Source organism: Liolophura sinensis, chromosome 8, assembly GCF_032854445.1.
Source record: "Liolophura sinensis isolate JHLJ2023 chromosome 8, CUHK_Ljap_v2, whole genome shotgun sequence".
Lineage (NCBI taxonomy): Eukaryota > Metazoa > Mollusca > Polyplacophora > Chitonida > Chitonidae > Liolophura > Liolophura sinensis.
The window spans coordinates 4750353-4773743 of NC_088302.1; the positions used below are offsets into that span (position 1 = coordinate 4750353).

Below are 23391 nucleotides of genomic sequence, written 5' to 3' on the forward strand. Positions count from 1 at the left end.
GTTGGTTTGCTCAGCCTCAAGTATAACTGTTTAGGGTACTAGTTAGATTGAGATCAGAGCAGGTGATTGTCTCCTTACCATGAGCCATTGGTTGATTTTTGCTCAGCCTCAAGTATAACTGTTTAGGGTACTAGTTAGATTGAGATCAGAGCAGGTGATTGTCTCCTTACCATGAGCCATTGGTTGGTTTGCTCAGCCTCAAGTATAACTGTTTAGGGTACTAGTTAGATTGAGATCAGAGCAGGTGCTTGTCTCCTTACCCTGAGCCATTGGTTGGTTTGCTCAGCCTCAAGTATAGCTGTTTAGGGTACTAGTTAGATTGAGATCAGAGCAGGTGATTGTCTCCTTACCGTGAGCCATTGGTTGGTTTGCTCAGCCTCAAGTATAACTGTTTAGGGTACCTGTTCAATTGAGATCAGAGCAGGTGATTGTCTTACCGTGAGCCATTGGTTGGTTTGCTCAGCCTCAAGTATAACTGTTTAGGGTACTAGTTAGATTGAGCAGGTGATTGTCTCCTTACCGTGAGCCATTGGTTGGTTTGCTCATCCTCAAGTATAACTGTTTAGGGTACTAGTTAGATTGAGATCAGAGCAGGTGATTGTCTCCTTACCGTGAGCCATTGGTTGGTTTGCTCAGCCTCAAGTATAACTGTTTAGGGTACTAGTTAAATTGAGGTTAGAGCAGGTGATTGTCTCCTTACCATGAGCCATTGGTTGGTTTGCTCAGCCTCAAGTATAGCTGTTTAGGGTACTAGTTAAATTGACGTTAGAGCAGGTGATTGTCTCCTTACCGTGAGCCATTGGTTGGTTTGCTCAGCCTCAAGTATAACTGTTTAGGGTACTGGTTAGACCGAGACTGGAGCGGTGTCAGAGTGAGATTGATGTACTGTAGTTCCTGGAAACAGAAAATACAACTGAATTACTACTACATATGTGTCAACAGGTGTCACACTGCATGCTTGGGTTGGGTCAAGAAAGTGTCAAGAAAATCAGCACAACAGTGGAGACCACTGGTAGAAAAAGAGCAAGAGCAAAGGCAAATATTCTTTCTTTAAGTATTTTCAATCTTCAGTGTACTTATCTGGTGTTAGCAATGTGAAAACGTATGTCAGGTTTTAGTAGTAAATGATTGGGGTTTAAGGCCTCACGGGCAGTGTTCAGTATTTGATATAGTGATGATGAGATACAAAAGTGATATAGTAAGTGTACCAAATAGGACAAATGAAGTAGCTCAGAACCCCGAAGACAGACTACCGTACCTTCGAAAAGGGTGGGAATATGAGGCGTCCTGAGACGGGTAGGTAATCCTGGTCAGGCAGTGCTGGGTGTACCTCCACTCCTGACACCCTGATGGGGGCGGGGAGCTGTACTGTAGAGAAGTCTACTTCTACATGGTACGCCTCTCCCTTCATCCTTGCCACCTCCAGTCTAACAGATTTTGTGTCCTTGTCCACATGAATTAGTCTGTCAACCAACATATGAGTTGTACAAAACTATTCATAAATTATGCAGTTGTGCATAAATATTCACACTTTAAAACTTCTGAGGAGACCATTAGAATGTATGCAACAAGAGAATATCTCTTTAACACTGGCTTCTCTACTGAATGGTCAGGCTAGAGTCTTATAAAGTTTAATTTCAGGCCGTTGTAAATCTGAGCCTTATCCAATGTTTTCAAGGGTCTGTCCTCATAAAAATCCATCTTTCAAGATATACAAGAAACTCATATTTAAAAAAATTTTCTTGCATGCAGATTTATATATTTGCTTGACTTATTGGTGCATTACGCCATCAACAAGAATATTTCGCTTACATAAACAAGGCCAAGATTACGGTGGGAGGAAACCTGGCAGTGTCAAGGGGGAACCCACGACTATCCACAGGTTGTTGGCAGACCTTTGCACATACAACTGGAGCACTTATTCAGAAGACCTCCACAAAACGTCATACAACTGTCCTCTTAGCCGTGTGTTTAACGTCATGTTAACAATGTCCCATCCAGTCTCAAAATATAAATGCACAAATTCTCACCATTGATTCTGATATGATTCATGGTAGTACAGTTATCATTAACTCAGCCAGGATCGTTCCTAACAAACTTCACAGGAAAAGTTTTACAGGTGAAAAAGTCTAAAGGGAATAGCCATAATGTTACCACGGGCATCTACTTACCCAAAGTCTGGTACAAACTGTACGAGCCCCCTGACGTCATCACTCGGCCTGAGGGTGACATTGGCCACAGAGCGGTCGGTGTCCAGCACAGCATCTGTCCCCACCCGCTCCAGGATGACCAGCAACCCCTGAGACTCCTCCGGGGTCTGTAACACATCAGGGTGTGTTATAGGTACTTCGTTTACCCTAAACTTTGGTATGGACAAATGCACTTTCAGAGGCAAATAATGGCCTTAAAATCTTTATGCTGTACAACTTATACATACTTTTGGCTGATCAAGAATGTAGAAAGCAGAGGATGTAAATTCCACATAAAACATTTCTAAGATCTCTCACCTGGTCATCTACCAGAGGAATTTCCAGGGAGCAGAACTCTCTCTGAGCAGGACAGGTAACAAATCCTGTGATCTGTGTCACCTGCTGACGGAGGCTTTCATCTTCACCTGTGGTGCTCGTTAGGGTCCGCTTTACCCTCCAGAACACCTGAGAACATGGCACACAATGACAGGTCAATGAATTCACAATGTAATGTAAAGTGTGAGAGAGACATTATCTGTGTAGATTACTTTAAATCTTCCATTGTTTTACTGTTGTTCAAAATCAGAAGGTTTTGCAAGATGATGTATAGCTTAAACACAAACAGTTTACCTGAACTTGTCCATAGAAGGCATTACGTCTGCGCAGCTGAAGAGAGATAGCAGGAGAGGGGACATCCTCATCCGCAGTGACATAGAGGGAGGGGTCCGTGAATCCGATTAGACCATTAGAAAAGTCATTGGCTTGGATCGTCACTGCCACAAAACCCTGGAGATGAACAATGAGCAAAACAGATTACATTAAATGTAAAAAAATCTGGGGTTTAATGAACTGTACTAATGTGAATAAAGCTAAAAGTTTCAAGCGAATATGATGGACAAAAATGAAGTAGGCCTACACTAGCAGCATCAACAGTATGTGGCAAAAAGTATAACAGATAATTCACTTTTGAATGACTAGATTGACTAGACACCGGATTTGGCTATATTAATTTACATTAACATCAGCAGCTCACATACCTTTAACCCTCCGTCAGCACTGCCTGTGGCGATTCTAGCACCCCCTTGTGGCTGGGTCAGGTATAAGTAGACAGCTTCTGCTGGCTCGGCCTCATTATCATCCAGGATTGTCAGCACCACAGTTTTCACAGCTTCCCCATCCTTCAAACACAATACAGTGTCATTAAACAACTTCATCAAAGATAACAATTTCTCTTCACAAAAAAGAATGTTTGAACCATCTAGATACTGTAATTCTTCAACTTTATTGCATGTTTGCAAGGTGTTAATTCAAGCATATTCTGAAGGCATTATTTTGTGTTCACTGATCCTTGAATTGGCCAACCTAACCGATGTAGTTTTGACTCCAAAATCTAACAATCGAATAATACAAATGCGTATAAATTGCACTGACAATTGCTCTTTCATTTGCGAAAAGGTTAAGAAATTTGGGTAAATGCAGAAATATACGAGTCGCAAATGAATGAATGAATGAAAATGGCCATCTCAATGCCTTTCAAACATAATATTTCTACTATGTCTATAACAGATCAGGGGCCGATTTCACAAAGCCATTTCTGACTTTAAATATGATCTTAAAGCTTTTCTTACAGTCAGAAATGCCTTTGTGGAATCTGTAGTGCAACATAAAGCTAAGTGCAGTTGCATTCAAAGTTTGTGTATTCATTACTCAGAGACAAATTACTGGTATATTTATTCCAGTATAAAAACACAAAATAAATTCTCACTGCAAAGTAGACAATGGTGTCCACGATTTCGTAGTCTCGACCCCCTGTGGCAGGGGAGGCTACTCTGTTGGCCAAGGCTTCTCCGATGGTGTTGGGGCCCTCTCCACCAGCCTGAACAGCAATCTCTGAGCTCCAGCGCTCATTCCCACCCACTGTACGCACTACCACACTAACTGGTCCAAAATAACCACCTTTTAAAAATCAGACAGGGAAGAAACATGGCTGTCACCCTTGTTCATGGGAATTCAAAACTAAAAATATACACTGAGGTGATAAAACTAGCTCTTACCACAGGATAATGTAAATAAATGTTTTTTTTTATTGGTGTTTTACTCAAGATGTTTTCATTTTTTAGAAGGCAGAGGTATTAAAGGTTTATGGGTGAAGGAACCAAAGTGCCTGGAACTTCCAAACATAAGTACACTGAATTGGCCATTTTCTGCTCTTTGTAAATTAAGTCAAACAACTCAGAGAAATGAGTATTCAAGCTGAGAACGTTCAGAATCAAAGCAATGTAGAATAAATTCCCTGAAGAGATACCTGATCTCCTGACAGTGATGGTCATATCCTGGTCCTTCTCTTCCACAGCATCGGGAATCTCATCAAGGCTCAGCATCCCATAGGGATCATTGCTCTCCTTTATCACCACATGGGAGGTATTGTAGAGGGCGCTAATACGGGGAGACAACTCTGTGCAGGAAAACAATAGGACGAACATGGATGAATGTCATATTTTAGCATAGTACCTGAAACATCTAAATTTTAAGACCAAAAAGGCAAAAAAATAAATAATAAAATAAAAAATAAAAATTATTTTCAGTTATCCATTTCTCTTTTTGATCTGAATTACTAACATTATTCTTAGCCATTAGTGAAATGCAGGCATTAATAACAATATCATTTCATAGTTGGTGGGTTGGGATACTATAACCTTGTCAGTTACAGATTAAAAGGCTCAAAAGTAGCTAGCACTTCTGGTCTACAAAGACACCTATAGAGGCATATTTTGAGGGTTAGTAATATCAATAAAAATGTACATGTTTGTGTCATTACAGATGCTTCATAAAACTGTGCAAGTTATTTCTCCATGCCCCATAGTTCTCTCAGAATATATAAAAATATGGGTCACGGTGGTTGAACAGGTCTAAGAATTAGGGTACTTGCATGTCACGCTACCTACCTTTAGTGACCACAGTGGGGAATTTTTCCACCCGGGTCAGAACGAGGTAAAAATCTTCAGCTCTCTCCGGGAAACTGTCCTGTAGTAGCTGGAATCCCAGGTTTGTGGAAAACAACATGTAGAGACAAATGCAGTGAATGCTTACGGTAATACAGAACACAGAGACATAACAAATTATTTTTTCAAATGATGTCAGAGTTGGGCATAAAAATAAAACTGGAAAATCATCTCAGTTTTGGGAAATGTGGACTGTGAAAGCAATTGTTCCTATTAAAGACACATTTGTGTGATCAGATAGCTTAGAAAAACAGGAAAATCATAAAAACACTACAATCAAACAAAACAAAAAGGTGGATTTTCAATTTTATTTTTATGCCATTACTTTTATATTTGATTCCTTACCTCGATGGTAACATCAGTTGTCAGTTGTCTCGGCTCCATAACAACGGTACTTCTAGAGAGACGAAAGTCTGTTGTGGATGAAGCATTCCCACCTCTAACATCTAGGTGAACCTCCACTCGATCTTGTGAGCCGTAGAGGCGCTCCACTCTCAGCGTTACCTGTAATAATGCATCTTCAACTCAAAACATAGACACATGATGTTTCTGATATCAATTATTCTGACATATCTGTTGGGTCATGCTTGAACTTGATACAGTGTTAAACAAAATGCCAAAGCTTTTATAAACAGTAAGCAAGACGTTTAAAAAATTTCTTTTATTCCTTACAATTATCTGTAAGGTTTTGCAAAAAAATTTATGTAACTACCCACATTTCCAGATTTAAAGACAGGACTCACATTTCCTGCCAGCTCAGAGCCAGTTTTCTCCCTTGATTCTGGTGCAAATCCCACAACACCAGAGGGCTCTATTACAGTGACCATCTTCCCCGCCCACAATCTGGCTCCACCCACAGCGGCTGTGGTGGGGGACTGTGGCAGGTAGAGGGCAAATACCTCAGGTACATCCCGTCTCCCAACAACCTATAACATTTACAGCCATAGAATGAGCATTTCAGCAGTTACACATACAACCAACCTCACCGTAATTTTCTAACGAACACCACAACACAGTGAGTTATTTAGTTATTTATTTGACTGATGTTTAACACCAAGCTCACAGTAAGTTAAGTTTTTTAACACTAAAATCAGTCACCTCAATCTGATTTGACAATAGTGGTCATTCAACATCCCCATATATTTCTGTATACCATTTATTACTGACCAAAATATGTCCCTATCTAGAACTGCAACTGAATCTTGTTTCTCTCAAATAGTATGGCATTTCTACCAGTACATTTCTTGAACAATAAAAACATTTTAACTGAAACCAGAATTTATTCTGTACATTATTCCATGCCACTGTAATCCACCATGTAATACCATGCACATTCCCCACCTACCTGAAAGCTGACAGTCTTTGACACCTGCCCTTGTGGCAGAGTGACCACATCTGTATCAGGAGTTATCTCCCCTATGTCAAACCCGGTGATCTGCTGTCCTGGGGGAAGCCCCTTTTCAACCCGGACCTGGATAGTGCCATACAGGCCGCGTCTTGTCAGAGTCACAGATACCACGCTGGTCACTACAACAAGATGAATGGGTGTATAATCTGACAATGCATGAGGGTGACAAGACAAACAATATGAGATCAGGAGCCTACCTCACACAGGTTCAAAATAGACCATTCATTTTAATTCTTTCTATGTTGATTTCATTTATTTGGCTGTACACCAAACTTGAGAACTTCTCACTTACACAGTGATGGTCATTTTTATACGTGGAAGAGTACCCGAGTTAAACCACCAGCCTTTGGCAAGTTACTAAATAGCTTTCCCCTATGTATCATCCCAATAGTAAAAGCCATGTGGTCTTCAATAAATTTAAGGCTCCTCAAATAGCTACACAAGTGTAGCTGATTTTTGAGAGTCAATTGCTAATACATCTGATCAGATTTTATCAGGTAATCAGCTTGGCTACACAAGCTCTTGTTTCAGAACATACCTTCATCCACGGTGACAACATCTGTCAGGAAGCCCACCTCGGTGTTAGCGGCAGCCTCTGGTACAATCACCTTGGCTTCTGTCTGACCAGCTTGTAGAGACGGAGGTTGAGTCACTGAAATGTCAACGTGAATATCCACATTTAGTAGTATTTGGATGTTGAACAATGTTACAATAAAGTTGGCTTAATATAACAAAAACACATGAATCACCATCAACAAAGTTAAAACTTAAGATTGTGAATTCAAAAATTTTTTTAAAAATACACATAGAACTGTATCCGATAGTCTGAACTCAAACCTCTCCTAAACTGAAACTAGTCTGTCCATTTTGGTAAGGAAGTTTTCAAGTCCTGCTCCAAGTGAGCTTGCTATCCATTCCTTACCCTCTGAGCCCAGATAGACTGGGTCTGACACAAGGGAGAGAGAGAAGGTTGACCCTGCCTCCAAGAAGCCATCCCCAATGACCTTGACCTGAGCAACAGCCCAGCGTTCCCCATCCTGGAAGGTCACACTACCACTGCTGCGGTCTACGCCAATCCCACTCTGTAACTGTGGCTGAAATACCGCAAAAGTATCAGGAAAAATTCAATACATTTGCATATTTACACAATCACTGTTTATTTTCCTCTTTACTACTGAGACTGCAGAAATCTGGGCACTTAATTCGCACCAGGCAGTAGTAAGTTGATGACGAGGTGAAAGGTAACATGGGAATGTACAGGAAAATGAACACTGGATGATAAACTGAGAAGTACGGCTTGCAATAACCAGAAATTATAGCAGGTAAGACAAAAGAAGTATCTGCAGAGCATATGTAAATTGTAGACGTCAACAAAACCTCCTAGGTTAACTCTCATATTATTTAGACAATGTTTTCGCCACTGCGTGTGAGTGAGAAAAGAGAGTTGGCGAGAGTAAAAAGGCAAATGCCTGGGCGTCAGCGGTCATGAATGCAAGAATACGTGATGATGCATGATATGGTCTCTAACACCTTTACTTTGAGGGATCTGACATTTAGGCCATCATATTTTTTCAAAGCTTCTAATTGTAACAGATAGTTGTAAACCATTTTAGCAGAGTAATCCATAATTACTACATCAGAAGAAATCTGCTGTTATTTTTCCAAATTTACCACCATTATTGACCTTATTAAAAAAAAAAACAGAACCTTAAATACCCAAAATAATTGTCTAAATCCAAACTGTTTTGTACCTTGTCATATCTTATGGAGTAGTACACCTGCACACTGCCAAAACTCCCAGCATTCCTTGTAACGTTCAGCTGAAGTGTCCTCTGATTGGTCAGTGGGTCAACCAAAACTGTCTGGTGCTCTGTGACCACACCAAACACACCGTGCGGGTTGTCGTTGTACCTGAGATGACAGCAAGGCCACACATTTGATATTCTAAATTTAACATTTCTCAATTTTATAAAAAAAACCTGGCAGTTAGGTATCAAATCTAATCAATGCTATAGGTGTAAACACAACAACAGAATGGTAAAAGTTATAGCATCATCTTGCCTGATCTGATAATGTGCTAAATACATGTTTATCATTTCAGGAAGGTCTGAATTTTTCATGAGTGATTCTGCGATGATTTTGAGGAGCAGGAGGGGATAATTTTCATCAACAAATCAACATACATTTACACTTTAATAGTTTTTTGTATACTATAATTTAATGAGGACTGTGTGTGATATTAAATAATCCCCACATTCGTACCTGACACTGAAGGAGGAGGAGTTGTGGGCGGGGCTAACCTCTGCCCCTCCCTCCACACGAAGCAGCCTCAGCTGGAAGTTCTCTGTCAGCTCAGGTATGTCGTCAGGAAGTATCTGCAGGATTATCTCGCCCGTGCGGACCCCGTTCTCCATGGCCACAGACCCCGACACAGGTAAGATGTCATTGTTCTCAGTAACTGGCCCTCTCACATCCCAGAACACCTGGTAATGTCAAGTGTACATAATACTGGCATAAAATAGACATTAAAGATTAATCTGGGCAAAATCTCGATATTTTTAAGTTGCTTTCTGACAATCACTAATAATCTGAACACAGAAAAAATCCAAAAATAGTCTGTTTGCATGTACGTGCCTAATATGTCTTGTTGCAAAGATAGTTCTTAATGCTCAATGATATAATAAAGGCATTTGACCCAAATTTCTCCACAACTGACATTTTTGAGGCAAATAAAGATCGTAATAGACTAAATATGATACTGAAGCTTACATTATATTTCCAGTAGGATATCATTCTACCTTCTAGACAAACCTTAAAACAGCTTTTGAAAATCAGAAGATCTCAGCAACAATCAGCAACTTATGCTCAAACAATTAGGTAATCTGAACATCAGAACTAATGCAGAAACAATTGAGGAAAAACATGTATCCACAAAAAAGTTTTCGCCTCGAAGCTTTTTTTGCTTGTCTCACCATAATATTTCCTACAACACCAGTATCCATTCGTCGTAAAATGGGGAAGCGTAAGGTAAACGTGGAACCTGTGGGCTCATCAACAGTTCGAGGAGACTGGGCTATTTGTCCAAACAATATGATACCATTTGGGTCTCCATACTTCTGCACCTGTTCATATAAAGGAGATAACTGAGTTTAAAACTGAATAATTTCTTTCTGGCTAAAACTTAGAGTCTCCAGCTCACATTGAAATAAATCAAGACACCTGTTTGTCTTTAAAAAAGTTATTCTTACTTTATATCTGGCTGTTCTTAACGAGATAAATTAACTGTGACAGGATAGGGTTCACAGAAAAAGGCCTTCATGTACAGGTTAAATATAGCGGGTAACTATGTCTTACCCAGGCTTGACCATCTTTCCACAAGGTACGAGAAAATCAAATATACTTGTAACTGAAACTTAAATCTCTACTACTATTCTTTTGAATACAGGTTATGTTGTACATTTAGCAAAGGTTTAGCAAAGATTTATTCACTTGTGTCTACTGGATATCCGTGACAGAATCTGCTAATATTATCCCCCCAGCCAGCCCTTACAGTGAGAGTGAGTCGGGAGCGGTCAGGATCTGCCTCTCCGTCTCCAGCACCAGAGGGTGCTCCGGTAACACTGTAGATCTCTATGACAAACTGCTTCTGTATCTCCCAGCCACTGTGAGGTTTGATGTACATTGTTAGTCTCTTCTCCCCGCCCTCCCCATCACTCCACACCAGAGTCCCCTGGGTCAGGTCTACATTGTTCACCCTATAGGCAATGTCAGAGGTATCAGACAACACCTGGCCAGGGTTGTTAGGGCCCAGGATTCTCCATGATACCTGCAAACACAACACAGATTTCGAAATAACTTTTCATGTTATTTGTGAATTCACACAGGCTGACAAATTACTCTAACCGATGTACATGTAGTTTCATTTTCTACTTCAATTTATTAAAATGCACAAATTGGATCTTATTATGCCTGTTTGTATAGAAAAGTTTTGTGAATCAAGTTGGACAGCTTCCTCTATTTAATTGCATTAATCTTGATATACCAACAGCATAATATACATGTAGCTACAACTACGCAACAGGTAACTAAAATTGAATGGATATATACAGGCATTGAGAGATATACCCATGGTCCCCTGCTAACAACTGGAGAATACAGTGTATAGGACTTTTAAAGCACTGACCTGGAAATCACTAATTCTTACGAAAAAAAAAAAAAATTAAATGGAGAGAGGGAATCTTGTTACCGTTTGCTGTCCCAGCAGCCCTCCTGACCTCTGTACAATCACTTCCTGGGTCACCTCTGAGGTAGGATTAGGCAGGGTGATGTCAATGGTGCCTTTGAAGTCAAACCTCCCATTGGGGTAATCTGACTTTGCAATGGTAACCGTGGCTGTGGTGCTACTCCCCAACTGGGCCCCTCCTGTGATAACACAAAACAACGTACACAATGCTAAAGAGTTTCTATGAAATTATGAGAGGATACCGAGGGAATTAAAAATCCTATGTTTTTCACAATCACCAATTAACAATTGGTGACTCAGTGACCAAATTAAAAGAAAAACTCAATTTGGACATCAAGGCAAGATAAAAGAACCTAAAATCATCACAAATAAATTTTTGAGTATACTGTCAAAAATGTCAAAACAAATTTCCAGATAGATTTTATACTTTAGCTGGTAAGCTGAAAGAAAATGATAAACAGAAAAAAAAATTACAACAAACATCACAAGCCACATACAAACATAATGGCGTCATTTAATTATAACAAGCTACAATATTGTCATAAATGTGCAATATGAAGAAATTCCAAATCTATGTTCACCCTATGTTGATTTCAATACCAGATCAATACCTTATATATACTCAAGGTTTGTAAATACTGTTGAAGGCAAAGCTAACAATTGTTAGACAAGGATAATTTGAATTACCTTTTCTGACCATCATGAGAGTATACCAGATTTCATATATCACAATGACAGAGAAAACCTGCATGATGCAAAGTCTAGGAGAGACACCAGTGAGACTGAGAGAGGGGCAGTCTGACAGCCCAGCCATGGCTGCATCTGTACGCTCTCACACCTCAGCCTGCCGCTATTGTCAGCCCTAGTCAGGCTACACCTGCATCATAGGGTCAAGTCAACACCCCAGTCAATAGGCGACCCACATAGGGTCGAAGCAGGTGTCAACATGTGAGTCCTCACATAAATAATTAAGAAAGTAATCACCAAGAAAACATACAGTTTATCATAATATGGCAGGCCTGGCTTTAAATGCTACAAGAACAATTCAGCAATAACGGGACAAAATGGTTACACTATTTGATATCTACACTCTATAGATTCATATTTTCTATCCAAGAAAAAGGCTTATCCTTTAATTTCTATAAAGCCTTTACTATGGAGATTTTGTTTACACTACAAAAAAAAACCATCAGTTCTAGAATGACTAATATTATTGATGATTCTAAGATGTTAATAAGTGCACCTTCGGGGGATAAACACCTCAAAGGGCCACTCACAGAGTGATAACACATTGGTCTTTCTATATACACAAACCCCCCATCTGTTACATCAGTAGGGAAGCTCATGTCTGACAGCTGTGCCAGACGCATAATGACAATATCTATGTCTGGGGTACATATGTTCACAACATCGACACATGAAGTACATGACTGACAAGCCTAATAGCTGAACAACAACCACTTACAGAAATCAAAGTTCTCATAGTCTTCTTATGAGCACTATTAATCACAAATTTTTAAATAAACAATGCACAGCGTATTCAATTCTTACCACAGGACTGACACTGCCAGTCCTGTGGTGAGAACTAAACACTCCAGTCGTTGTTGTTTAAGGCTTTATTCAACATCTTGTTGAGCCATCAATATGCTTAGCATAATGCCAAAAAATACATACTCCAAAAGGACTGGAAAGTCGCATATTTGATGGAAAAAAAGTATTTGTCATCTTCAATATATGTACTATGCTATACTCTAGAATGGCATACATATATGTAGGCCACAATAATAATGCCATGTTTATTTATTTATTAATTTATCTTTAATACTCAGTACCAATAAATGCGACCTCAATTCGATGTTCTGGATGACTGAATCAGTCATGACAACAAAGGATATGTCAAGTTCAATACAACCCACAAACCTACAAAATAAATACAGGTATTTATCTGATTGTCCCCACAGATTGACTGGATCAATAAAATTCAGCTAGTAGAGTGAGGCAGGATTTTTCTTAGTTGATCACAATACTATGTCTGCCCAAGGTATTTCTATATACACACCTCACCTGTAAGGTGAACAAAGTCAGGACAATTAAGAGACAAAGCGAATAAAAAAGAAAGAATAAAACTGGTAATTAAAAAGGCCAGACTACACAGTGTTAGAGTAACATCATCATGACAACTGAGTGAAGTCCCAATGCAAAATGACATCAATGCTTTATGGCATGGCAGGCCTCCGTCCCTACCGTATAACATGATAGTATATCAGTTCATATTTAAATCAAATTACCAAGAGTATATCATTATTTTTGCACCAATGTGAACCCAAACCCACCCAAGAACATAACTCAGAAGGCCCACCTAATGCTGTCTAATTAGTTCTATATATTTTGTATACTGTCCTAGTCTAACATTGGCAGATTGACTCCACTGTGCCGTAAATGACAACGTCAGCTCTCAAAGGGACTTCACTCAGTTGTTACAAGGTCAAATCTCGAAACCTGCACATTACTGTAATTCTTCAACAATTTTGGTTGTTTGCAAAGTGTTTATTCAAGCATATTCGAAAGGCATTATTCTGTGCGGACGGACAAAATTATACTTTTTGTGAAACCCTGAAATTGACCAACCCGACCAATGTAGTTTTGTCTCCAAAATCCAATTTAAAATGTGTATATATAGTTCTAAAAGTTGCTCTGTCATCTGTCATATATGACCATGTTAAGAAGTTGCTCTGTCATATATGACCAGCTTGAGGAGTTGCTCTGTCATATATGACCAGCTTGAGAAGTTGCTCTGTCATATATGACCAGCTTGAGGAGTTGCTCTGTCATATATGACCCGCTTGAGGAGTTGCTCTGTCATATATGACCAGCTTGAGAAGTTGCTCTGTCATATATGACCAGCTTGAGGAGTTGCTCTGTCATATATGACCAGCTTGAGGAGTTGCTCTGTCATATATGACCAGCTTGAGGAGTTGCTCTGTCATATATGACCAGCTTGAGAAGTTGCTCTGTCATATATGACCAGGTTGAGAAGTTGCTCTGTCATATATGACCAGGTTGAGGAAGTAGGGTAACCCTGATTGGAATGTATGAGTTCATCTATAAACTAATATTGGACCCATTATTGGCCTATCGTTTTACCTACCTGAATACTGAGTACCCAAATAGTGATGTGAACATCAGATCAAACGCTTACACCTAAACTGACAAGATTTTGTCTTAACCTAATAAACTGGCACCATCCATTGGCAAAATTATGAGCCACAGCCCACCATGTGTTTTGATTGACATACCGCAATGGAAACTAACAGACTTGTCATCTGACAGTCAAACTTTGACATGTAAGAACCAGCTAATCTTGACATGCATTGATTTTTGTAATCAATTCTGGTTTTGTTTAATCTTGTGATAAAGTCCAATGTTGATACAAGTCTGGAGGACTCATGTATGTGGCTACATGTAGCAGTATAAACTTGTATCAGCATGAGATTGTACGCCAGATACCGCTTTATTTCATTTTACACCTGATCTCAATATTTGCTGGTTTTGGCTTACAGAGGTATTATAGGAAATAGAAAAACATCAGGTCCAAAACATACAAGAAAAGTTCATCATAGACATCTCTAATCCATACTCTTGGACTATGGCTCTCATCACAAAACATTGCTTCCTACTGTCACCAAATGAAATATTCTCAAGTACAGAATAAAACACCAATTAAATAGACAAATAACCATAAGGTAAACTTTTGAAAGCTTTCTTACTCAAGAGGAAATCAACACGTCCACTTAAGTTCATAAACATACATAAATTTGATAACAAGGCTTTTCTGCATTATTGGAATCGGATGGAAAAATGGACGAATTTATGGATGAAGACTGGAGACTTTGCCCATGGTGGGCAGATCGGGCAACAGTGTTCTTGATTGCGGCATAAACGTTTAGGCAGCAGAACAGAATCTTGACTTTGTGAGACACTCACCTGAGGCTAGGTAAACTTTTAGGCCGCAGAACAGAATCTTGACCTAGTGAGACACTCACCTGAGACAGGGTAAATGTTTAGGCAGCAGAACAAAATCTTGACCTAGTGAGACACTCACCTGAGACAAGGTAAATGTTTAGGCCACAGAACAGAATCTTGACCTAGTGAGATACTCACCTGAGACAAGGTAAATGTTTAGGCCACAGAACAGAACCTTGACCTAGTGAGACACTCACCTGAGACAGGGTAAATGTTTAGGCAGCAGAACAAAATCTTGACATAGTGAGACACTCACCTTAGACAAGGTAAATGTTTAGGCCACAGAACAGAATCTTGACCTAGTGAGACACTCACCTGAGACTAGGTAAATGTTTAGGCCACAGAACAAAATCCTGACCTAGTGAGACACTCACCTGAGACAAGGTAAATGTTTAGGCCACAGAACAGAATCTTGACCTAGTGAGACACTCACCTGAGACAAGGTAAATGTTTAGGCCACAGAACAGAATCTTGACCTAGTGAGACACTCACCTGAGACAGGGTAAACGTATAGGCAGCAGAACAGAATCTTGACTTTGCGAGACACTCACCTGAGACAGGGTAAACATATAGGCGGCAGAACAGAATCTGGACTTTGTGAGACACTCACCTGAGACAGGGTAAAGGTTTAGGCCGCAGAACAGAATCTTGACCTAGTGAGACACTCACCTAAGAAAAGGTAAACTTTTAGGCAGCAGAACAGAATCTTGACCTAGTGAGACACTCACCTGAGACAGGGTAAAGGTTTAGGCCGCAGAACAGAATCTCGACCTAGTGAGACACTCACCTAAGAAAAGGTAAACCTTTAGGCAGCAGAACAGAATCTTGACCTAGTGAGACACTCACCTGAGACAAAGTAAATGTTTGGGCCACAGAACAGAATCTTGACCTAGTGAGACACTCACCTGAGACAGGGTAAACGTTTAGGCAGCAGAACAGAATCTTGACCTAGTGAGACGCTCACCTGAGACAGGGTAAACTTATAGGCAGCAGAACAGAATCTTGACCTAGTAAGGCACTCACCTGAGACAGGGTAAACGTATAGGTGGCAGAACAGAATCTTGACCTTGTGAGATACTCACCTGAGACAGGGTAAACTGTTAGGCAGCAGAACAGAATCTTGACCTAGTGAGACACTCACCTTAGACAAGGTCAACCTTTAGGCAGCAGAACAGAATCCTGACCTAGTGAGACACTCACCTGAGACAGGGTAAACGTATAGGCAGCAGAACAGAATCTTGACTTTGCGAGACACTCACCTGAGACAGGGTAAACATATAGGCGGCAGAACAGAATCTGGACCTTGTGAGATACTCACCTGAGACTGGGTAAAGGTTTAGGCCGCAGAACAGAATCTCGACCTAGTGAGACACTCACCTAAGAAAAGGTAAACCTTTAGGCAGCAGAACAGAATCTTGACCTAGTGAGACACTCACCTGAGACAGGGTAAACGTTTAGGCCACAGAACAAAATCTTGACCTTGTGAGACACTCACCTGAGACAGGGTAAATGTGTAGGCCACAGAACAGAATCTTGACCTACTGAGACACTCACCTGAGACAAAGTAAATGTTTAGGCCACAGAACAGAATCTTGACCTAGTGAGACACTCACCTGAGACAGGGTAAACGTATAGGTGGCAGAACAGAATCTTGACTTTGTGAGATACTCACCTGAGACTAGGTAAATGTTTAGGCCACAGAACAGAATCTTGGCCTAGTGAGACACTCACCTGAGACAAGGTCAACCTTTAGGCAGCAGAACAGAATCTTGACCTAGTGAGACACTCACCTGAGACAGGGTAAACGTTTAGGCCACAGAACAAAATCTTGACCTAGTGAGACACTCACCTGAGACAGGGTAAACGTTTAGGCCACAGAACAGAATCTTGACCTAGTGAGGCACTCACCTGAGACAAAGTAAATGTTTAGGCCACAGAACAGAATCTTGACCTAGTGAGACACTCACCTGAGACAGGGTAAACGTTTAGGCAGCAGAACAGAATCTTGACCTAGTAAGACACTCACCTGAGACAGGGTAAACGTATAGGTGGCTTTGTGAGACACTCACCTGAGACAGGGTAAACGTTTAGGCCACAGAACAAAATCTTGACCTAGTGAGACACTCACCTGAGACAGGGTAAACGTTTAGGCAGCAGAACAAAATCTTGACCTAGTGAGACACTCATCTGAGACAGGGTAAACGTTTAGGCCACAGAACAGAATCTTGACCTAGTGAGGCACTCACCTGAGACAAAGTAAATGTTTAGGCCACAGAACAGAATCTTGACCTAGTGAGACACTCACCTGAGACAGGGTAAACGTATAGGTGGCAGAACAGAATCTTGACTTTGTGAGATACTCACCCGAGACTAGGTAAATGTTTAGGCCACAGAACAGAGTCTTGACCTAGTGAGACCTGAGACAAGGTCAACCTTTAGGCCACAGAACAGAATCTTGACCTAGTGAGACACTCACCTGAGACAGGGTAAACGTTTAGGCAGCAGAACAAAATCTTGACCTAGTGAGACACTCACCTGAGACAAGGTAAATGTTTAGGCCACAGAACAAAATCTTGACCTAGTGAGACACTCACCTGAGACTAGGTAAACTTTTAGGCAGCAGAACAGAATCTTGACCTAGTGAGACACTCACCTGAGACAGGGTAAACGTTTAGGCCACAGAACAGAATCTTGACCGCCTATATGTTTACCCTGTCCACAGAACAGAATCTTGACCTAGTGAGACACTCACCTGAGACAAGGTCAACCTTTAGGCAGTAGAACAGAATCCTGACCTAGTGAGACACTCACCTGAGACAGGGTAAACGTTTAGGCAGCAGAACAGAATCTTGACCTAGTGAGACTCTCACCTGAGACAGGGTAAACGTTTAGGCAGCAGAACAGAATCTTGACCTAGTGAAACACTCACCTGAGACAGGGTAAACATTTAGGCAGCAGAACAGAATCTTGACCTAGTGAGACACTCACCTGAGACAGGGTAAACGTTTAGGCAGCAGAACAAAATCTTGACATTGCGAGACACTCACCTGAGACAGGGTAAACTGTTAGGCAGCAGAACAGAATCTTGACTTTGTGAGATACTCTCCTGAGACAGGGTAAACGTTTAGGCGGCAGAACAGAATCTTGACACCTTGTGAGACACTCACCGGAGACGGAGGTCAGGGTTACCCTGAAAGTTTCTGCTTGCTCTCTCTCTAGATCGTCCACAATGGTGATGCTGATGTTGTTAAGAGTGACTCCATCCAGGAAGATGACTTCCATAGGTGTCAGGCTGTAATCCACCCCTGCTGTAGCCGTAAGGTTCTCTGCCCGGTAACCTACTCTCACCTCACCGTACGACCCTCCAACACGTGTAACGGCCAGTCGGGCTATTCCATCTTCCTCCCTGACTGCAAAACAGATCATTTGTGTTTCTATAACATCTCAGTTGACAAAGTCATAAACAAGAATAAGCCACACAGTGAGCTTGTTGGTTCACTCAACTAAAGTGTTTGATTATTCAACAATTTAAATCATTTGAAAATTGCATGTACAATTTAGCATATATTTAAATTTCTCACCAACAGTCTGTAATGCACTTGAATCAAATAAGAGCGTTCCTTCAGCATTATCATTCTTGTTGATCACCACTGTCTTGAAGTTGATCGGTCCAACAGCTGGCCTCATGTCAATACTCAGTCCCCCCAAGTCTGTGTAGTTATTGTCACTGTAAAACAACATGGATTGCAACAAGTTGTAAACAATGAACAAAATACATTATTACATAAATTCCATCATTATCACTTGACGATTTATTCTTTATATGCACACCCACCACACACCCTCCAAAACAAATCCACTGATCCAAACTTGGTAAAGTTTTTTTATTGGTTCTTCTTGGTGATGTTTAGGTTTCCCTGTTCACATTTGTTCAATCTCCATAGTCTTGTCACTTGATCCGACATTGAATAATATGGACGTGGGAAATCATATCCATGAAAAGTTTACCTAAATTGATTGATCAAACAACTTTCTACTTAAATTTAAACCTGAACACACATTGTGAAATGACATCTACAATCAAAAGTTTTGATGCCACGATGTTAGTTACCTCGGAGACAAAAGCTGTACCCCAGTGATATTGAGGTAGAAATCCTCTGGTCCCTCTGGCACAGAATCCTGCACCACATCCACTCTAACACTCTTACTCCTCTCCCCATCCTCAAAGGTCAAGGTTCCTGCACTGGGTACAAAGTCCTGATTGGCCAGAGCTGTTCCAGCAGAGGTCACGTAGGTCACTTCTACTCGCCCTCGGTGACCATACTCTCTAACCAGAGGAATAGTTACCTATAAACAAAACAGAAGAGAGGTTTCAACATAAAACCCATTGTTAAAATAATTTATACAAGTACTTATTTCTTTTCAAGAAAAAAGACAAATTTTAAACACCTGGTGGTGCACTGAGTACATTTATATGATATGACCACAATGACAGTCATAAGATGGGCTCAAAAAAGTCATCTTGTCTAACAGGTGCATTGCAAAACAGTCTTGCTGCCCAAAATGACCTTTTTCTTATTCGTAAAGTTATGCAAAAATCAAAAGAGTGTAGAATTAAAGACGAGTGAAGGTCGACTTACGATGGTAAGAAACTAGCTCCAAAGTTGACCAATGTGTAACACATGGTTGACAAAACCATGTAACCATAAGTAAACTGTAACGAACAATTGTGTTTAACTAAGCAAGCATCACAGGACAGACGAAACTGTATACAGATGGATGCTTTGATTGGCAGAAAAGTACAACAAGTTCATTTCTGAGCAACTGCTGAGCCATGTAGATTGACTAAAAGCAGCACCCAATTTGATGCTCCACATTGCTTTCAGTTGCTCTGAGGCGCTCAAAGTTGCCAAAAACCAAACTACACCCAGTCACATGGTCGATCTACATCCAAAATAATGATAAGTGTATACCTGACATCACCTCCTGCTATTTGAGTAGACTTTTCAAGCAAAGCTATAAAATATTCCTTGGAGCATATAATTTTTATGTACTCTGAAACAAGAAATATGTGTTGTGAATGAACTTACAACGCCTTCATCTTCCGACACTTGCATTCTGTCAGGGGGAGGAAATTGGAAGAGCCCATGAGGGTAGTCACTAGAAACAAACACAATCTCTGACACGGCTGCTCCTGGCTCAGTGGAGATGACAGCACCTCCTGTTGCTGAGGTCAATTGTAGGCTGAACAAGGAAGACAGCTCTGGCTGAGCATCATCTCTTGCCTAAAAACAAAATGAAAGATGTAAAAATAAAAGACAAATTGTTAAAATATTTTTTTTACTTCAAGCTTTATTTTTTTCTCCGTATACAAATCAAACTGAGACTGATAAACTTTTAGCTTGTGGGACCTCCCATTGGTTCAACTATTAGCTGGTGATGGCAGTACTCTCAAGTAATGACTGATCACCGGTAATTTGTTTTTCTAAACATAAACCAGACTGAAGTCATATGGTAGAATGTTTTTGAGTATAGCATAATAAATTTATCAAATCAAATTAAACCAAATTTGCTATGATGTCACAGCTTCTTCAGGAGTGCTATAGTATCTGCACTCAACACAGAATGATGACATGTAAAATTGCTTCCCCAAACATCATGAAAACAGCCAAACATATCATTAAATTAATTAAAGATGGTCTTTAGTTTTTCTGATTACCTGTAAGGTGATAGTAGCCGTTTCCTGAAGTGTGGCAAACTCCAATGATCCTTCCAGTTGTGCAAATGCAGTAACAGAACGTGGTGTTATAGACCATGTGACTGTGATGCCGCTGAAAATCCCTGCGCCTCGTGACAAAACAACGTCTGTCTGGCCTCTGTACGTAGGACTAGATTCCCCAGGTTCACCGATGTAAACCTGACGATATGCAGGCAGAATGGAGACTGTACCACTAGATCCAGGATCAGGGGAGATAATCACAGTGGCATCCCCATTGTCATGGGAGATGTCAGCATCTTCTGCTGACACAAGGGACACAATGAATTCCTCCTCGCCTTCCAGAATCCCATCTGATTTTGTTGTCAGTGTGATTGTTTTCTGAGGCTCTCCCTGTGGAACAATTTGAATTTCAGTCAAATGATTATGTCAGTTTAACAGTTTGCTTTCAGGAATTACCTTCTCTGGATAAAGGTCAAACAGCACTATTTTTGTATCTACAAGACAGCTGATTATACAAACATGGACATTACAGATGACTTTCTAGTTCCTTAACAAATAAATCTCACATATTGTAATATTAAAGAAAGCTTTCCCTTTTTTCACTCAGCTGTTAAATCCAACCACTAACCATAAATTTATTTTTTTATTTATTTGATTGGTGTTTTACGCCGTACTCAAGAATATTTCACTTATACGACGGCGGCCAGCATTATGGTGGGAGGAAACCCACGACCATCCACAGGTTGCTGACAGACCTTCCCACTTATGACCGGAGAGGAAGCCAGCATGAGCTGGACTTGAACTCACAGCGACCGCATTGGTGAGAGACTCCTGGGTCATTATGCTGTGCTAGCGCGCTAACCAACTGAGCCATGGAGGCCCCCCTAAACCATAGATAAGTCCAGAATTAAGTAGCTAGATGTGATTACAACAAAATAGCCAATGTTCTCTATACAGAAATGCTAAGAGACTTACATGCTGGAAAGTGAGGAGTCCAGAGCGAGGCGGATCAAAGTCATTCTGAGCCTCAGCATTAAGTCTCCACTGTACAGGGACCACGCCCTCTGTCCCCACCTGGCGGGTAACGGTTAGGGCCACACGCCCATTAGGATCACCTTGGAATGAGGCCTCTGCCACAGACACCTACAAACACATCAAGTCAATACACCTGAGGGCAATCCACACCTAGGTGTTTGAATCGAAACCAAATGCCTGTGTTTTCATTGTAATGTATTTGTTTTCCTGGCTGGTTCTCTGCAAGTTCATCCTCATTGGTTGTTTCCTATAGGACTATCCCAGCTGGAAAGTCAGACACATCTAAAGTTGTTTTGTTTACAGTTTGAAGAAGTTTCTATGTAACACTACCATACATAGGATACCGGGATTTATTGTTATATGAGGGGAGGCTGGACAGTTCCCGCTTGAGGTACCAGGACTCATCCTATCTGCTCATTATGTAGGTCACTATGTGAGCCCCTCCTTATCAATATATAAAGGAAGTTAGAAGTCATTAAGGTCATTATGCTCTGAGTAATTGAATGAGAAATATCCCCATGTCTGACGAATTTATCTTTTAATACCTCAGGCCAAGAACTTTTCAGCCTCCCCTCAGAGGCAATAAATGGACATGACAAAGAAGATCGATGAATTTGATTGACAAGTGGGGTGAACATTTGTGAAAACCTTCCAGCTTTGAAATGGCGTTGCCCAAGATCGAATGTTGTGACACAACTATGTTTCAAAGTGTGTGTCTCTGATTGTTATATATATGATTTATATGATTGGTGTTTTACACTGTACTCAAGAATATTTCCCGTACATGTACATGATGGCAGCCAGCATTATGGTGGGAGGAAACCCACGACCATCGGTAAGTTGCTGTCAGACCTTCCCACTTATGGCTGGAGAGGAAGCCAGCGTGAATTGGACTTGAACTCACAACGACCACGTTGGTGAGAGTCTTCTGAGTTTTTACGCTGTGCCATCGTGTTAACCAACTGAACCACGGAGGCCCCCCTCTGATTTTTAGTGCGGAAGTTACATGATCCATGTAGTGGGAAAACCCAAAGTATAACAGAGTATACGATAATACATTCAGTACTACCTCCATTGGTTCAAACAACCCATTGTCCTGTATGGTAATGTAGATGCATGCCTCCTTCTGCCTCTGGGCAAAATGTTGTCTCGACACTACCATTACCAGTCGAGTCATAACATAATCATTCATTTATTTATTCTTGACTTGTTTACAGAAAACTGTCAGCTTTTTAACAGGCTTACCTCTGTGGGTACAAAGCCAAAGAGGCCCCTCGGGGAGTCATTCTTCAGAATAGCCACCCTGACATTGCTGATAGCCCCTAAGCTAGCCCCTTCACTTGTGCCAATTAACTTCACATCAAATTGCTGGAGTACAAATGTGATAAGTACATGTCAAATATAAGAAGTGCATGTCAAATATGAGAATTACATGTCAAATATGAGAAGTGCATGTCAAACATTAGAAGTGCATGTCAAATATGAGAAGTGCATGTCAAATATGAGAATTACATGTCAAATATGAGAAGTGCATGTCAAAGATGAGAAGTGCATGTCAAATATGAGAAGTGCATGTCAAACATGAGAATTACATGTCAAATATGAGAAGTGCATGTCAAAGATGAGAAGTGCATGTCAAATATGAGAAGTGCATGTCAAACATGAGAAGTACATGTATTCACTCATTCTTTCACCATGATATATGTGAAAAATATCTAGTGACAAGTGACAGCATTTGAAATCAATGTTTCGGAATAAAGTCTGAAACAATG

The 23391-nt window shown here is 40.6% G+C and overlaps 1 protein-coding gene across 1 annotated transcript in view; it reads right to left on the reverse strand.

Annotated features, from left to right (window-relative positions):
* Positions 1-23391, reverse strand: part of LOC135472451 (adhesion G-protein coupled receptor V1-like) — a 113780-nt gene that overhangs the window by 14231 nt on the left and 76158 nt on the right. The window contains exons 64-89 of the mRNA XM_064751967.1: positions 22865-22987; positions 21560-21727; positions 20585-20974; positions 19956-20150; positions 18977-19212; positions 18447-18592; positions 18033-18275; positions 10846-11021; positions 10150-10425; positions 9572-9721; positions 8862-9082; positions 8351-8510; positions 7522-7693; positions 7138-7251; positions 6537-6718; positions 5935-6117; positions 5537-5695; positions 5135-5222; positions 4495-4644; positions 3955-4145; positions 3227-3367; positions 2820-2975; positions 2508-2654; positions 2172-2317; positions 1259-1463; positions 791-894 (exon numbers count right to left, since the gene is read on the reverse strand). Of these exons, the coding sequence (XP_064608037.1) occupies positions 791-894; positions 1259-1463; positions 2172-2317; positions 2508-2654; positions 2820-2975; positions 3227-3367; positions 3955-4145; positions 4495-4644; positions 5135-5222; positions 5537-5695; positions 5935-6117; positions 6537-6718; positions 7138-7251; positions 7522-7693; positions 8351-8510; positions 8862-9082; positions 9572-9721; positions 10150-10425; positions 10846-11021; positions 18033-18275; positions 18447-18592; positions 18977-19212; positions 19956-20150; positions 20585-20974; positions 21560-21727; positions 22865-22987 (4622 nt within the window). The remainder of the gene's footprint in view (positions 1-790; positions 895-1258; positions 1464-2171; positions 2318-2507; positions 2655-2819; positions 2976-3226; positions 3368-3954; positions 4146-4494; positions 4645-5134; positions 5223-5536; positions 5696-5934; positions 6118-6536; positions 6719-7137; positions 7252-7521; positions 7694-8350; positions 8511-8861; positions 9083-9571; positions 9722-10149; positions 10426-10845; positions 11022-18032; positions 18276-18446; positions 18593-18976; positions 19213-19955; positions 20151-20584; positions 20975-21559; positions 21728-22864; positions 22988-23391) is intronic.